This window comes from Pollicipes pollicipes, unplaced genomic scaffold (assembly GCF_011947565.3).
Source record: "Pollicipes pollicipes isolate AB1234 unplaced genomic scaffold, Ppol_2.1 Scaffold_2555;HRSCAF=2994_pilon_pilon_pilon, whole genome shotgun sequence".
Taxonomy (NCBI): Eukaryota; Metazoa; Arthropoda; class Thecostraca; order Pollicipedomorpha; family Pollicipedidae; genus Pollicipes; species Pollicipes pollicipes.
The window spans coordinates 24071329-24087812 of NW_023596136.1; the positions used below are offsets into that span (position 1 = coordinate 24071329).

The following is a 16484-nucleotide window of genomic DNA, read 5'->3' on the forward strand; positions in this document are numbered from 1 at the left end:
AGACAGACAGACAGACAGACAGACAGACAGACAGACAGACAGACAGGCAGACATGCAGATAGACAGGCAGGCAGGCAGACAGACAGACAGACAGTCCTAATCGAAGCTGAGTCAACCAACCCAGTAGTGAGTCGTTTCAAGTGTGAATGAAAGAACTGGATGTATTCACCATGTCATGCCCCATACCTGCAGCACGAGGAAAACAGCGATGCAGATCTATGTCGTCAACCAGACAACTGACTTATCTATATTTCATAAAGGCCATAAGGTTTTTCTGAATTCTTGTCGGAACCATATCCATCACGATCGACTCCGGAACCGAGCGATATGTCTTTAAATCAGAACCAGCGGACTCAAAATTGCTCCGATTCGCTCTAAATCACAGTCGGAATTAGCTCAATGCGTTCTGAGTCAGTCAGAGTCAGAAACGATTCCGCTGAAGATGATCGAACCACGAGCCTGCACACAGCCCTGCTGAATCCTAGTGCTTCCCTTTAAAAACCGATTCACTAATATCCAAGGTTCCTGCACGGACCAAACCATTGCACCTCACACCCAAAACCTCATTAAGCACACCTGTCATGCGCCCGCACGTGGCACTAATTACTTCGGACACTTACACCCAGTTGCCCGTGCTACCACGCTAATTGATGTCAGAAGTTCACCTTGACTCCGGCCAGCGTGCTCGGGGCGTCACAATTCAGTCGGTAGGGTGATCGGCGGCGACAGGAGGCGGTACGGGTGACGGGGGCCCACCCCGACCCCGTCACACTGGGCGGCTCCACCAGACGCCACCCACAGCGTGTCAATTTATTGTCACACTGGCACAGCAGCACAGCTCGTCAGCGGGGCGTCAGTGCGGCGCCAACCACAGGGCCTCTGATTCCCTGACAAACACACGCGAACAACAAACACCGGACAGCGGGTTGAATATCACTCGCCACACCACTGTGGCACAGGTACAGCGGCGAACCGTGCCCTCGGTCAACTTTCTTTACGGATCACCCGGATCGGGCAGAGCCTGTCCTGATGTGCAAGGGACGTCGTCATGACGGTGTACAGAGTTATTCACCGGTGGCGTACGATACAAGAGCGCCAGACAGCCAGATGATACATCCCTCTGTTTGGGATAGGGAAGTCCACAGCCGCCCGGCAGGGTCGCTGCGGCCCCACGGGCCCAGCTCCCGAGCGGTGGAGCCCAGCAGTGACCGCGGTGTGACCACGAGATCCCCCGCCCTCCCGCCCACCGAGACGACCCCGACGCAGCGAACGCGCAGCGGACGCGGCACACCAGCCGTTGGTACCGCCGGCTGTAGCACGTGACGCGGTCGGCCGCCGGTCAGTCACTGACAGGCGGCCGTCCGCCAACCCCGACAGAGGTCATCTGTCAAACATGACCCGGTCTCGACCTTCCGACCTCGATCTGGAGGCCACGCCTGCGGAGTTAACCTGCCGACCTCGCGGCCCGTCCGTCCGGGTGGAGCTGCTCCGCCGCAGCGGAGGTCCGCCTCCGACGCTGACCGGGTCACTTGCCGACCTTGCCGAGGCGCGTGTCGGTGCGCGGGTCGGCGACCAGGCCCTGCACGGCCACCAGCGCCTCATTGATGGCTGTCTGGAGGGCGCGCAGGTCGCGGATGTGAAGCAGCCGTAGCACCTTGGCCGCCTGGTTCAGCACCGGGTCGCCCGTGTCGAAGCCCAGGTCGGCGTCCTGAAGCGGGAACGGCGTGCCCTGGGGCGGGACGGGGCGAGGTCAGACGGACGGCTCAGGTCACGACACAGGGCGCGCGAGGAGCGCACTAGCGCACCCGTAGGTGCTGGGGACTGCTGAGGTAAACAGTCGATTTTACGGGACACGTTGACGGTGGAAGTTTGAAGTTGTAGCATGCTATTATCAATTGTTAATAACGCAATCATATGTGGCATATACCTACTCCAGCCAAATGACCATCCCGCCTAAGACAACACACCATCTCGCTGCCAACCCATGTGCAGCAGAGTAACATCGGGGAAAGTTTTTGGAAATGGTTGCCACTCCCAGCTCCCAGTTACTGGCAGGCGTGCTGACACACAAATGTACTGCGAGTCTGCAGAAGCGCAACACGAAATCCAAAGCCGCAGCAGAAAGTGCAGTGACGACGTCCGCACGCCCTGTGTCCGAAGCAGCGGAATATCCCAACACAGTCTCGCAGAACTGAGCACCGCACGGGAGAGTTACAGAGAAGTTTCGTATAACAGGACTTGCGTCAGCAGCAGTTCTTTACTGTGTCGGTCGTGTTTGCATTCGTAAGTGTTGTTGACCGATGACCTCCCGCGTTGCGCGGAAATTGTGTGATGCAACTTCAGTCGGAATCAGTGGTGGCAGCACGAATCTTTATGATACACATCACTCTTCAAATAAACTATGTCACACAGATTGTCGCCAAACACACTGTCACACGTAACATTGCATAAAACCCTGAGCTCAAAATGGTGGTAATAACAAACCTAAAAGAGCATGCGGCATCAACACCAAGAGAAATCCTCCAACGGAAATAGATGCACATTGGTGGCAGCGATATTCGCATGGTCCCTAGACTGACATAATAACTCCCGGTTTCAAGAGTCAACAAAGATCATAAATGCTGTTCAACCTCAAATGCCCCACAACAGGACAAACCGTTGCATCACAACATTCGTCTCATAAGTCCATCCACGCACTAAAAGGATTCATGCGATAACCGAAAAGAATGAATAAATCGAACGCTACATGGAGCACTGTCCATACTGCTCACACTAGTTCTTACGCGCGGGAATCCGAAAAGAAAAGTAAACACGACAGCACGAAACATTTATCCAGTTGTCCAGCCGGTCGCGGAATACAGCCATGCTTCTTACAGTGGCCGCCAGATGTCCCCATCTGCCCGTTTGATCACAACGTTGCCCTGCATACGCTCCGCGCGGGGGATCCGGGCGCCAAATGGTCAACGTTATCTTGCCACCCGAGACAAGCAGGAATTACAGGTCGCATAAGAAGCAGTGTTTCCATTAGTTCAACCTGACATCCATTACAGCCATATGGACATCGACAGAAAAGAACGGTCAGGAAATAACGGACGGAATGACACCGCAGCTGGCAAGCAAACCAGAGGCGTCAGTGGTACCTGAGTACAATTATTCTCACGCACAAACTCTGTGGAGCACGCGGGTACACATGTGTCCAGCCGCCTTCAACTGCGCTGGGTCAGCGGCCGGTTCTCCCCCGAACGCCCGACCGCGGCCGACGGTGGCAGCGACGGTGGAGGGTCTCCAGCGGCAGGTCCCCTGATGAGTCTCTCAGAAGCAGGTCCTCAGCGGTGGGTCCCCAGCGGCAGGTCCCAAGCGGCGGGTCCCCAGCGGCACGTCCCCAGCGGCACGTCCCCAGCGGCACGTCCCCAGCGGCGGGCCCCCAGCGGCGCGCTCCTCACCTTGACCACCACCAGGTCGGGGTCAGCGAGCGCCTGCTTGTTGAGCCGCTGGCAGATGAGGCCGCTGACGGCCTGCAGCGTCACCAGGTGGTCCGGGTGGCAGGGCAGGTTCAGCAGGCGCGCCAGACGCTCCACGCCCGACACAAACTCGGCGCTGTTGACTGTCGGCGCAGGGACAGCGTCAGCTCCGCGTAACACGGCTGCACATGGGTGCCCGTCGGCCGGTGGACAACCACGCCTTAATGAAGGATTTAAACAAACTTCACACACTTCTGCAGACTCGCAGTACATTTGTGTGTAGAAGACAACCTGTACAGTTTCAAAACATCCTATTTCCAAGGTTGCTAACCGCATTCCACTTTCTTGGTCAAACGACACTGTGAAGGTTCAGCGCGCCTGCCAGTGACTGGGAGCTGGGAGTGGCAACCATTTCCAAAAACTTTCCCCGATGTAACTCTGCTGCATATAGGTTGACAGCGAGATGGTGCGTTTACACGAATCTGTGGTCCTCAAGAGAATAAGCTCATACTTATCTAGAGATATGCAAAGGAACTGCCGCAATGGTTTAAAACATTTGGAAAAATGCGCCGGTCACTCACATGCTTCCACTGTTTCAGCACTATCTCCATACATGAAGAAATACATTGTGGAATGCTTAGTGAAGGTCAGCAATGTAATACACGGCACTCACCAAGTCACGTGACAGCACAAATCCAACCACAGTAATATTACTGTCGATTCTCCTAGTCCTGCACATCGCCATCCTGAAGAACGCTGTTCCAAATCTAACACTGAGAATGACGACCAGGAAACATTGGTATGTTGTCCCCACCTGAAGAGAAGCTGTCAAAATGAAGGCAATCCAACGAGGGCTGTACTTACAATCTAAGTTGTCTAATGGATTCTGAGAGGGCGCCTTCACGGTCTGCGGCTGTCCGGCGGTGCCATTGACCTGCGCCGACTGGTACTTCTTCAAGTTATCTCCATACGCCTGAAAACAACAGTCCCATGACCTTAAAGCCACAAGCCGCTGACCTGAGCAGCGAAAATACCACCTTTTTCCGCCGCTGCCGGTCCAATGACATACCCACACGATCACCTAAGCTCCGTACACGAATCACTACGTGCCTCCGTCGCAGCCCGTTCCCCACTGCGTGCCTGCCCGTTCCCCGCCCTCTCCGCGCCCCTCGCTGCGGCGCAAGGGTCTCGCAGCGTCCTCCCAGCACAGACACGCGGACGAGCTGCAGGGTAACAGGTCGCGCCTACATCAAACCACAACTTCGAACATAGTATAGTCATGACTATGAGCCAACTCCACGTTTAGGCAATTTGATGTTCAAAACCATAAATGTTGACTTACATGATTACTTTCCCAGGAGGCGCGACGCCAGCATGAAGAACTAACGTTAGCCAGCAGGGCACCCCAGCGTTGTTCACGACTGAGATGTGGTCACGCTTGATTTCGCAAATAGCTCGGGGCGCGAAAAGTTGCCCCAAAACGAGACAACAAACTCCGCTCGACACCCCAACTCGCGCAAACAGCGACCACAAATGGGCTGGACCATGGGCACTGACCAGACGGACGGCACGGCCCAGCAGCCAGTCGAGCGAGCCAGCTTCGTCAGCGGCCGACACGGGCGCCGACAAGTCTGTGAGGTAGCGGGAGAACGCCTCGGACCACTGCTCGGCCTGCAGGTCCCGGAGCGGGCCGCGGTCGCCGGCCGCGTAGTGTCGGATCTTCTGCTCCTCCAGCCAGAGCGCGGCCGAGCGCAGTTGGCGCTGGTCTGCCGGCGGAGCGTGGTCGTTGTAGCCGACGTCAGGACGGCACCAGCTCGCTGGTCGCCCACCACTACGGACCGAGCTTCCGTGTGCGGCAGCCATGACAGCCGTCAGTGTTGGCGGCGGTTTGCAGCACTGATTAGATGATTAACACCAAACATGCCGTGCTTTGTATCAAGACGTGCTCTTTCCTGCTCGACAACAGCTTTTACTGAGGACGCTGCATGGATCGATGGCCAACTTAAGTGGCAATGGAAACAATGGCTGTCGCAGAGTGGGTTGGCAGTTCAGAACATGTTTCAAATACAAATAAATTTTTAGGTTCATCTCTTGGGAATTTTTCCATTTCTTATGCTCCGCAATTTTTCCCGACATTATCACCCTTTTTCCCACATCCCCTCAATTTCTCGAATGAATCTTCTCAAGGTAGTGCCTTATCGTTTCAGAGAGCAATTCCGTGCAAAGAAAGTAACATATAGCGTGATGAAGCAGAATGAATGGACCAGTGTCGCGTTTAGACCATCATGACATGCCCTGTGTATCTTAAAATAGGTGCGATAAAGCCTATAGGAAAATGAAAAATAAACCGGATAGGGGAAAAAGAGCTTCAGCCATTTACTAATTTTGTGGTAGCATCAAGGTACGCATCATACAGGCATTTGACCACCCACACAAACACATTTTTTAAAAGACTGGACAGGGCAAACATTTGTGCATCTGCCTAATATATGCCTTATTAAAATGCAAGTAGACACGAAGCTCGTTTAACAAAAAAAAACTTTGTTTTCATTTTCAAGCCGGTAATTTAGGAAGGATGGCAAACATGCGCTACCTCAGTACGCTGGACTCAGTACGCCGAAGTGACCGTTACCTGTGTGGTCAAACTGCTCCGCCTCCGGGTAGCTGAGGGCCTTCAGCTTACGGCAGAACATTTCGTGACCTCCAGCCTGTGAAACAGCAACGCACCTAAGTACACGACTGCAGACATTTTAGTCGGGGTTGAACTACAAAACGACTGAGATTCAGTTGCGGTGAAAGTGGGATTCATGTTGCATCTTTTTTGTCGGGAGCTTGTATGTAATATTGTGATAATTCAGCAAAATTTTGGTTGCACCTCTCGTCACTTCGGCGGTCTCGCTGCCTCTCCAAGCGAACCGGGTTAGCACAACATCCTGTAATTTCACGCCGAAATGCTACAGCAAATATCCAGCAGCAGAAAGCCAGTCAATGCGTCATCCAAATATGTCCCAATGCTCAGTTCTCAGCATGTTTCGCAGTTGTCTTGCCGGGACGATCAGCCGAGGTCAAACAAAGTCTCTAACGTCTCCAGGCCTCTTTGTTTAGGATGAAAGAGTAAAGCTGATGCCGGTAAATCGCGTCACCACTCACTTCCGAGTGGTGAGGTGAGACCATCTAAAGCCATTTGACGGCATCCCAAGTCCAAGACCCTGTTCAGAGATGAAATTGCAAGTGATTTTTAGGCACCATGATGCCGTCAGTGCATCACGAAACGTCCGCTAACCATCTTTTACACAGCCCTGCAGACTCGCATGACGTGGTCTTGACCGTCACCAACACATGCCACTGACACTTATCAGTCCGTTGCGTTCGTGATATAACGGCTTGGTCAATTTTTTATTCATAACACTTGGCTTGACGCGATCTTGGCCTCATGCCAACCCAATGAAGGTTATGTGTATAATCATTCTCATTTCATTCAATTCCTTTTATCCAACGATTGGGTAAAAGCAATGCAATGGAGGATCTGGCGCCGGAGCGTATGATTAACTCGAAGTGTGATTTAGGGTAAAATGTGACGTCAACAGACAGTGAAGTGGCTTAAGGGAACTTCTGGAATCCCATGGGCCAAACCCATGGCACAATTGTGAGTTTAAAGCTACAAGACGGGCACCGGTTTGCACTGGATCAACAGATAAGCCCGAGCCTAAAAGGACTTACAATAACAATGTCTATGAGGCATGGTGACTAGAGTGGCATTGGTTTCAGCTTCGCTGAACCACAGGTTTCCTTCAATGACTTCGATTTCAACTTTATGCCGCTTTCAATGGTTGGTTTCAGCTTTGGCCTCGGGTTGAGGACATTTTTAACAGTTGGCCTAGTATTCGGCATAAATTTCAAATTTTTCAATCATATCGGCTTCAACTGCACGTGATCCTGGACTGGTGGCTTCGACTGTGTCACGGTGATTTTGTCACTGCAGCTGCAGTTTTACCCCACAAAAAGCAACAGCCCTGCCTTTCCTGTCGCCTCAAAATGTCACACCCACTTCCAAGGTTGTGGCGCATGTCTGTCAAAAGACACAAACCAGGGGCCATTCTCAGGACCAACTAACACCTGATGACGGCCGGAACTATCTTTAGCCCGCAATAAAACATGCAAGGCACATATCATAGGCCGGAAAAACTTCCACATCCGTAATACTGACTCCCTCATCGTAACTCACGCCACCGTTCGACGTTTCTCGTAACGCGGACTGATAGGAGGATGCGATCATCCCAGGCGTTTCCAAACTAATGAGGTTAGAGTTTAGCGGAAAATACCAGTGAATTGATATTAACGCGATCTCGCAATTCATGACAATTTCGTGCAATAAGATCAATAATTGACCCCATTATATCGGGTCAAAGAAGCGATTTTACAAAAGTTGCACTTTTCAGCTTTACAACACTATACCTACGATAACACACCTTGTGGCGACATAAAACTCACACTGATGCGTTTCTTGTTCAATTCTGAGTGCAACTGTGCACATTCTTTGTGTTTGATCATACACACACTACCTACGGCTTCGTTAACGTGTCAATGTCGGTCCGCCACGCGCGCTCCGCGGCATCGTCGGCCGCCGACGCCGCCTTGCGCCAGCCGCAGATCGCCGTGCAGTGTTTCTCAAAAACCGCCGCTGCTCCGCAACCAAAAAGGCTAGGTGCACGCCATTGAAAACTTGAGCGCGATAGCAGAACACGCCGGAGAGGTACCGTAAAAAAACCTTAGGGGGGTTGCCTACCCCCTGTCAGGGCTAGGGTTAATCACCTCGAAAAACACTCATATTTTCTTATCCCATACAGTTTCCTCGAAAGCGAAAAGGTTTTCAACATAACAACATGAAAAAGCTTTCATAACATGACGTTGCATACTGGATTTGGATTTGACCTCTGCAGTACGATTTACGGTGCTTAGGCGTCGGCTTCGCGTGCACAAAGTTCAAGGCCACATGCTTCGGGTTTGGCTTCATGCTCTAAAAATGTGAGCCACCGGCTTCGGCTTCGCAACTGCAAGCGTCACATTTACCAGCTTCGGTTTTGACTTCCACCTCATGACGTGTTCCTGGCTTTGCATTCAGCCTCACAGTCAAATATCTGGCTTTGTCCCATGTCTTGCCCCCCATAGTGACCACGAGGGGGCTCACTTGGCTGAAAGATCCTTTTGTGACCTGATTTGGTCCGTTCCTGGGAGAAGCTCCTGGCTATGTCAAAGCAAAGGAAAGCTGCGAGTGTTTCTCAAAAGTAAAGGACATGCCAACCGCACCAGCTGTCTGTGGAACAAAGTAAAAGAAAATACAACCTAATCAGATGGCTCAGCCACCAAGCATATTAATGATATAGTCATCTGATGCGGTCAGAACATAGGGGAAAAAACATTTCCCGGACCCAGACTGAGAATGCGCTGCAGGACTGAAATTTTACACCTTTATTTTTACACCAGAGCTATGATAATGATAGAACAGGTCACTGACATCATTAGGCAGGGACTTCAAGCTTTGAAGTCAGGTATACAAATAACCAGGTAGCCATAGGGGTAGTCAAGACAGCATTTTGTTGTGTCATGCCAAAAGGTTAGAGGGGCGTTTAAATAACTGAAGGCAATTGGCAAACCCAGAGGCTCCTGGCATAGGCGTACGGACGTCCTAAAAAGTGAGAGGGCCAGGCACAGGGCGTAGTTTACAAACTTTTCTGGAAAGCAAGTACGATGACCGAGGGGGGGGGGGTGAGGGTAGAGATGGAGCTTGTTATCGCTCTTTATTCAAATGTCATTGCTACTATCCTAGATATGCATCTAGAACTGTTTCTCACAAGCGCATAACCTTGCCTATTCGACTCATCTATGCCATTCAGTAAATGAGGCTATCCTGCTTCCCAAGATCATTTGTCCATTTCAACATTGTCTTTCCTGGGGAGGCGGGATGCTGTGAACGGGTAGGCATTTTGGGTCAGTGAGGAGGCATATCTGCCTCCACAGGGTAGATGCCAAAATAACGCCTGGACATAGGCTGATAAGAATTTTGAAAGTGAATCGATGGCTCACAGTGCGATAACTTTTATTTGCGCCTTCATTTCGCTGGCTGTGTTTTAAGAGATAAGACTTGCGACAGCATTGTAGGCAGAAACAAATTCGGAAGCCTGAAACTGCCAAAAACAAGGCGACAAAAGGCATAAGACTGGGAGATTCTCCTTTAAAACCAATCCACAGAATGAAGGCCCTTCTGTCATATAGCCTTCATCTGAGACCTGCTCTGCCCGCCGTCGGCCGCTACTGCCCTGGACCGACCGTCTCCCGTATGACTGACTGCGAACTGATCGTATAGCTGTTTTGTTGCATATTTCTGGATCAGCGTTACTGCTAATTGGCGTGTAAAACATACGCTGGGCACCTGCAATAATATCTTTTTCAGAATTATCTTCCCTTGCACCGCACTACCGCAGAAAAAAACCTACGGAAAGCTGCTTGCCTTAGGCATGAATTGGTTCAACAGACACTTCAACTGATCATTACTCACCATAGCCGACCTTATTTACTTTTGGGTGTAGGCAGGGGCGCAGGCAGAGCCTTGCCAAGAGGGAGCACAGGGTTCACAAAAGCCTCTCTTATGGTGAACACCTCCAAAAAAGCGGGATATAGCTTACTTGCTAACAAGGAACATGGGTTTCTTCGTTTCACTGTTATTTTTACCTTGTGTTCAGAGCAGAAACTAGAAGCTACCGTGAGATCAATGCGTGTGTATTTCGAAGTCAATACACAGCAGAAATCAGGCATTGAACGACAGCATGGAATAAATCACTGACGCCCCTTATTTGCAATGGTTTAGTGGACTGGTTCTAGACCGATTAAAGAAGCTTTGTCAGAATTGTTTAACTGGGTTCCACACATTAAGGACATCGCGAAGGCAGATTGTAGATCGATATGTTTAATCGAATTTAAAGATGAAAATTTGATTGTAGATTGAGTGGTAAACAGTGTGAATAAGCATGCCCAAGCCATGTTTGTCTGGAAATGTTCAACATTCAATCAGAATCGATTAATGACACAATTCGTGTAACTTTGTTTTTTAACATACGCGCATGCAAATTTTAGCAACAAAAACCACGACACCAGACTTCGCAGCCTCCTTAGTCCGCGGAACATTAGCCCAGTGGCCAAGTCTTAGGTGCAACTCACCGGTGGAGAAAAATGATGATATTTCTGAAATAATTGCCTTTAAACACTTTAATCGATTAGTGATACCAGTAATGTAACGTAGTTTGGAGCACGCGCGCTCGCAAATATTGGTAACAAAAACCTCTTCGCCAGGCGTTGCAGTCTCCGCAGGCCGCGCAGCGTCAGCCAAGCATCTAATACTGAGCCGCGACCAATGTATGGACGAAAATGATAATGCTTCCAAAAGAAGTACTTTTGAACGCTTCAGGACATCAAATCTCACTTTCAGAAGGCAGCCTAGATGCATATTTTCATGTGTGCGATTTTTAAACTGATAGTAAGAACGGATTGGCCCTTAAAGCACCGCGAAGTGGTGCTGAAATCTGGTGATGTAACTCGAAGAGTAAAGGTAGAACCTCCATTTTTGGTGTTTCTGTAACTATTAATCTGTCTAGAAGACAAAGTAACATGGCGCCTGCGGTCTGGTGGCACTTGCAATGGCCGATGCCGTTCGGTTTTAAGGAAGCTGCAACCCAGGCCACCGCTGTCCTTGCTCTCGAGGCTGCGGGCGGACATTCTCAAACCTTTGATGTAATTTGTTTCACTAATCCATTCTGAAAAACCAACATTCTCAGGCAAGCATGGGATGCCTTGCTCGTTTTTTAAAACACATTTCGACCCTCTCTTTTCAACAATAATGAGACCCCCAATCTATCCAAAAATATTGAGACGCCTCCTTTCCTTCCAGGCGAGGGGAGCTTTAAGTAGAACTCACCGGGAACATTATCACTTCCGGTCAAGGGCTGAAGGGCCATTCTGTCCCATTGCAAAGTGACTTCTGGCTGTCATTCTGGCGATATGGGGTGGGATCTCTTGGTCGATCTGGAGACCCTTAGGAGGCTACATATCACGTTGTTCCCCTCCCTGACACGGGAAGCCTTCTAACCAACACACCTGGCCCCAGATCAGCACAGGAACCTCCATTGACACAACATTTACACCAGATGGTCCCATAATTGTTACATAGATACTGGTTCCATATTTTTATGTGTTCTTCAGAGATATTGAGGACTCTATGAACACAAATTGTACATGAAATGGGGTCCCAGATTTTCATCAACATGGCTAATCCATGTTCATCCTAAAATGTTCAAGATTCAGTAAGAATTGATAAAACTGATAAAACCAGATAATATGGTTTTAAACATGCATGCCCACAAGTCACAGCAACAGCCTCGACACCTGGCGTTGCAGTCTCCATAGGCCGCACAGCATTGGTCCTGCTACTAACACCAAGCTAAGGCCAATGAGTACACAAATAAGATGACACATCTTGAGGAAGATGGCTGATGAACTACATAGATCAGCATACATGTTAAATGTAATGCAAAGGTAAGCTAAACACAACCTAAATCTGAAAAGCAGGGGGAGCAGTTAACACCACTAGCCCAACACCTTGATAAGTGGGGGGCCATGATCCCCCTACCTCCCCCCCCCTTTTCCTACGCCCATGGCTCCTGGTGCCCCAAAGTTGGAGAAGTAGACAGCTCCAAGGTGGGAAGCAGAAGGCAAGGCTGTAAGGGGGCTGATTCAAGTTGGGCTCAGTCCACACCATTTCAGCAAATACAAAGTCATGTTTTGGGAAACTTTTATGCCGTAAAGACTTTTTCAAGCAAAAACACCCCAAAAATGTTTTTGACACTAAAAGAATGTCAACATATATAAGATAAAACTTACATGTAACAAACTTACAAAACAATTTGACCTGGCATGAGCTCAGCACATGCAAGTGTGGTTTAGCACATCAATGCTGTATAGGTATCACCACCACATATTTTTTTGCCAAATGGGGTTGGGCCACCTTTGGTTGTCAGGTCAGGCAAGATAGGATATGTGCACCACAGTAAATCCCCCACACTCTATCAATAAATCTCAATATTTAGTCTTGGCTTTATCTGCTGACATTTCTGGTATTATACTCTGGTTTACCTTATCAGTTGCTCTGATATTAAATAAAGGCTTAGCTGGACTCAACCTGTGACTCAGACTGTAAAAAATCTGCATCCATCAATGAGCTGAACCCAACAATCACACGTGTTAGACCCAGGTCAGTCCTGATAGGGCTGAATTTTCACATTAGTTTAACCTATACATTTTCAGAGATTTTGGTCTAAAATTACTTTTCATGTAGCAATGCCAAAAACATTAGTTCTCTAGGTTGAAATTGATCCTGGCTGTTCTCTGAAGTTTCAGTGCTAAGATTTAAGATGCAAGCACATGTAATGAAATCTGCAGTGTGATTTTGCTGCCAAAATGTGAATACTTCATGTAACATTCACTTTTTTGCAGTTTGGACTGGGAATATCTAAGGCGTGATATCCTTCAGAGACTACCTGAATAATGAATCAGATCTCAAATACAGCGGAGCCCACACGCCTTTAGTTTTACAGGTACTGACTTCTTACACTAAGAAAGCGTAAGGTACTCTACCTTTCTGTCAGCGCCGGGCCCACTCTCCCAGACACGTAATTCGCTTGCCCGCCGCCCCCACAGGTTATCACCCCACCGACCCCACAGGTTATCACCAGCCGGCTCCCACGGCGCACGTATAGTACCTTGAGCGCATGTATTGTCTACGAGACGCCTGACAGGTGATATGGTAACATATACTCAGATACAAATTTTGGGGCGCCTAGGTAACTTCTCATATTTCCTTTACCATGCACATTTTCGAAGTTATTTCAGCGTCCCGTGCAGGCCAAATTTCATCATCGTTCTGTTATTGTCACAAAATGTAGCCGCTTGAAAATTTAATACATCAAGCCCATTAGTTGTGCTTCTTGACCAGGCAGAATGCACTATCTTTAATGTTAAACCCATAGCATAGAGTACAACATTTGTAGTTTTGTGCGAACGTTTCTGAGGCTCTGCTGGATTCAGAGCACACATTTCGAAAATTACCGGCATTTAATTCACCAGGAGATTACGAGTCATGAGTGAAGAAGCGTGAGTGACGATGTGAATGAGTCACGATTATGAGCTGTCTGGTAGTGCTGTCTGGAAACTCCGTACCATGGACATATCGAAACTATAAATCAGAATTTACTTGAAATTGTAGCTTATTCAGCAGCTTCTGCAAAGGTAAAGGTTGGTTATTTTCAACAAGACAAATCCGTGATGCCTGAAAAACGGGACGTAAAAATTCGTCTTAGTCACATCAAGGATGTGGTGGATGGGGACGTCGGACGTCCGTCAAGTTGGCATCTCATTCACATTCAGATTCAGGTCCATATTCGGGATTTAGTGGACTCCTTAAATTTCCCTGAAACTTTGTATACAGATGTAGTTTAATTTCCTGACCATAATGAGTACAAAATATCGAACCAGTACGCCCTTTTACCGGAGATATACCAATATTAAAGATCGCAATAAAAAGGCGGACTCCTTCGATTCTTTCTAAACTCCGCGTGCTGATAGATATTGATCTCCTGATAACGATGAGCACAAAATCTTTGACCGGTACGCTGTATCAAAAAAAGTTATAGCTGTTCTGATGTCAAGGTCGCGAATCCAGTCCGTATTGCATGTGATCATGCTTGACTCAGTTTCATATCCCATATTCAGCGGACTCCTCAGATTGGCTTGAAATTTGATAGAGAGATGCGATTTAATCTTCTGAGCATAACGAGCACATCATCTTGGACCAATACGCCATAGTATCGGAGATATAACAATATGAAAGATCACAATAAAAAGTGCGGACTCCTTCAACTCTTTCCAAAATCTGTGCATTGGTCCATGTTAACCTTCTGATTGCGACACACACAAAACTTTGGACCGGCACGCTGTATCAAACAAATTATAGCCTTTCAAATACCAAGGCCGCTAAGATATAGCATATGTGAGACATGGATCACACTTTCTTCATCCTTGACTCAGTTTCATATTTAATGTTGAGCGGAATCTTTAGACTTGACTGAAAATTTCAGAATACGTGTGGCGCATTTTTCTTAGCATAATGAGCATAAAATATTTGGACCGGTACGCACCGTTATCGGAGATACACCAAGATGAAAAATCCGAATAAAAATGTCGGACTCCTTCAATTCTTTCCAAATTCCGCATACTGATAGAAACTGACTTCCTGACTACGATCAATATAAAATCTTGAACCGGCACGCTCTATCAGAGAAGTTACAGTCCTTCCAACATCGAAGTCACCAAGACAACATTTGCCGCGTTTTCTTTAAACTTGGACGTTGGTTGAGGGCCACATTCATTCGGATCGGCGTACTTTGTGGGTTGTTATCGCTGGTATCACCGCGGTCATTCTGGGTAGAAAGCTCTTGGATCTATCTCATTCTGAGGAACCCCAGCTACATTTGCCGCACATTCTGTGTTCCCTGACAGGCTAGGCCTATATCTTAATTGGTTGTTGCCTGGTGCGGTGTTACCACGCTGTCTGTCTCGTGATGTGGTTCGTGAGCATCACCATCCACCACTGGTAGACTGACCTTGGGATGTGGGTTATGGGCACCAACACCCACCAATGCTAGCCTGGCCTTGTGATATGGTTTATGAGTGTCACCATCTGTCAATGGTAGTCTGACCCTGTGAACTGGTATGCCACTGTATCTTGAGTTTCATCTGTCATCTACCAGTGACCAGATATAGTGCAATGTCATGTGGCAGAGGGTCCTGAGCTCTAGCTGTCCTCTATTGGTGAACATGCTCCATTACCTATCCTGGTACTGTGCTTTTGTGTATTGTGGTCCAGAGGTTGATGTGAGTTAGAGTTTCAAAATGCCTTTTACTACACCAAGACAGCCATTTTCTGGATTATGAGGGCACCTTTGTGAATACAGTAGCGCATGCGCTACATCAGAAGGTGCAATGTTGTGTTAATGAGGATGTTTGCTGACTCCCAGGCTCTGTTATACACAAGGAATCCCTGTTCTGGGTTGGGATGCACCCTCTATGTTCAGATGGTCCATTTTTTTTAATGGGAGATCCCTTTCCTGCATGATATGGGATGCCCTGTTTTCCAAATCAGTATGCCCAGTTTTCTGAATCAAGATGCTGTGTTTTGCTTTAACAAAACCACTTGAGCAGATTTGGAGGCCACTTCTTGAATCACGAAAATCCTATTCTAGGTAAGGAGGCCCTTTTAGGCATCAATGGGCCCTATTTGATGTACGCAAAATCCTTTGCTGAATAGCGAGAAGGCCCCATCCGGTTTTGATGAAGGAGCACATGTCCTCAGTACCCCTCCCCCTTGCGTATGACACTGCTTAGAATGCTCTATAGATATTATTTTTACCCTGAGACTTGTGGTACAGCGATGCATGACTTCCCACTGCTGCCCGCAGATAGCCTAATCCTCTGGCTTGTCGTGTCGCTGTGGTAGCCCCAGCTACAGCCAGCTGTTCTCTGGTGGTGACTCAACCTGGCACCTTGTCGTTCAGAGTTCCAGCCCCCTTCCACTAGCCATCTGATCGCGTCACCTATAACTGTGGTGTCTAGAGCCTCTCCTGTCTTCCAGTGTTGTCCTGACCACGAGGCTCATTCTGCAACGGCAACGATTTCGGAACAGCAGCCGTGATGTCGAAGCTCCAGATGTCCACAAGTGACAGGACGACATGACCTGTCTTGTAGTGGTAACCGGAGCTCTCGCTGCCCTTCACCAGCCGCTTGACTGCACCGCCCGTCCTGTTGCAACGGATGCGTATTGAAACGTCCAGAGCTAATAAAGTTCAGTGGTCAAAAAGTCCAGAATCGCAGCATGCAGTGTTCACAACATTCAGAAACCGTCCAAAATCCCTGGACAGA

At 48.7% G+C, this 16484-nt stretch overlaps 1 protein-coding gene across 1 annotated transcript; it reads right to left on the reverse strand.

Moving 5' to 3' along the window:
* Window positions 1-337: 337 nt before the first annotated feature.
* On the reverse strand, window positions 338-13217 carry LOC119112748 (RNA transcription, translation and transport factor protein). The gene is made up of 6 exons (XM_037237028.1): window positions 13146-13217; window positions 6094-6169; window positions 5019-5227; window positions 4326-4434; window positions 3444-3604; window positions 338-1729 (listed from the first exon to the last, which is right to left on the reverse strand). Exons 2-6 carry the CDS (start codon window positions 6152-6154, stop codon window positions 1526-1528), a joined length of 744 nt encoding a protein of 247 aa, XP_037092923.1. The 5' UTR covers window positions 6155-6169; window positions 13146-13217; the 3' UTR covers window positions 338-1525.
* Window positions 13218-16484: the final 3267 nt, after the last annotated feature.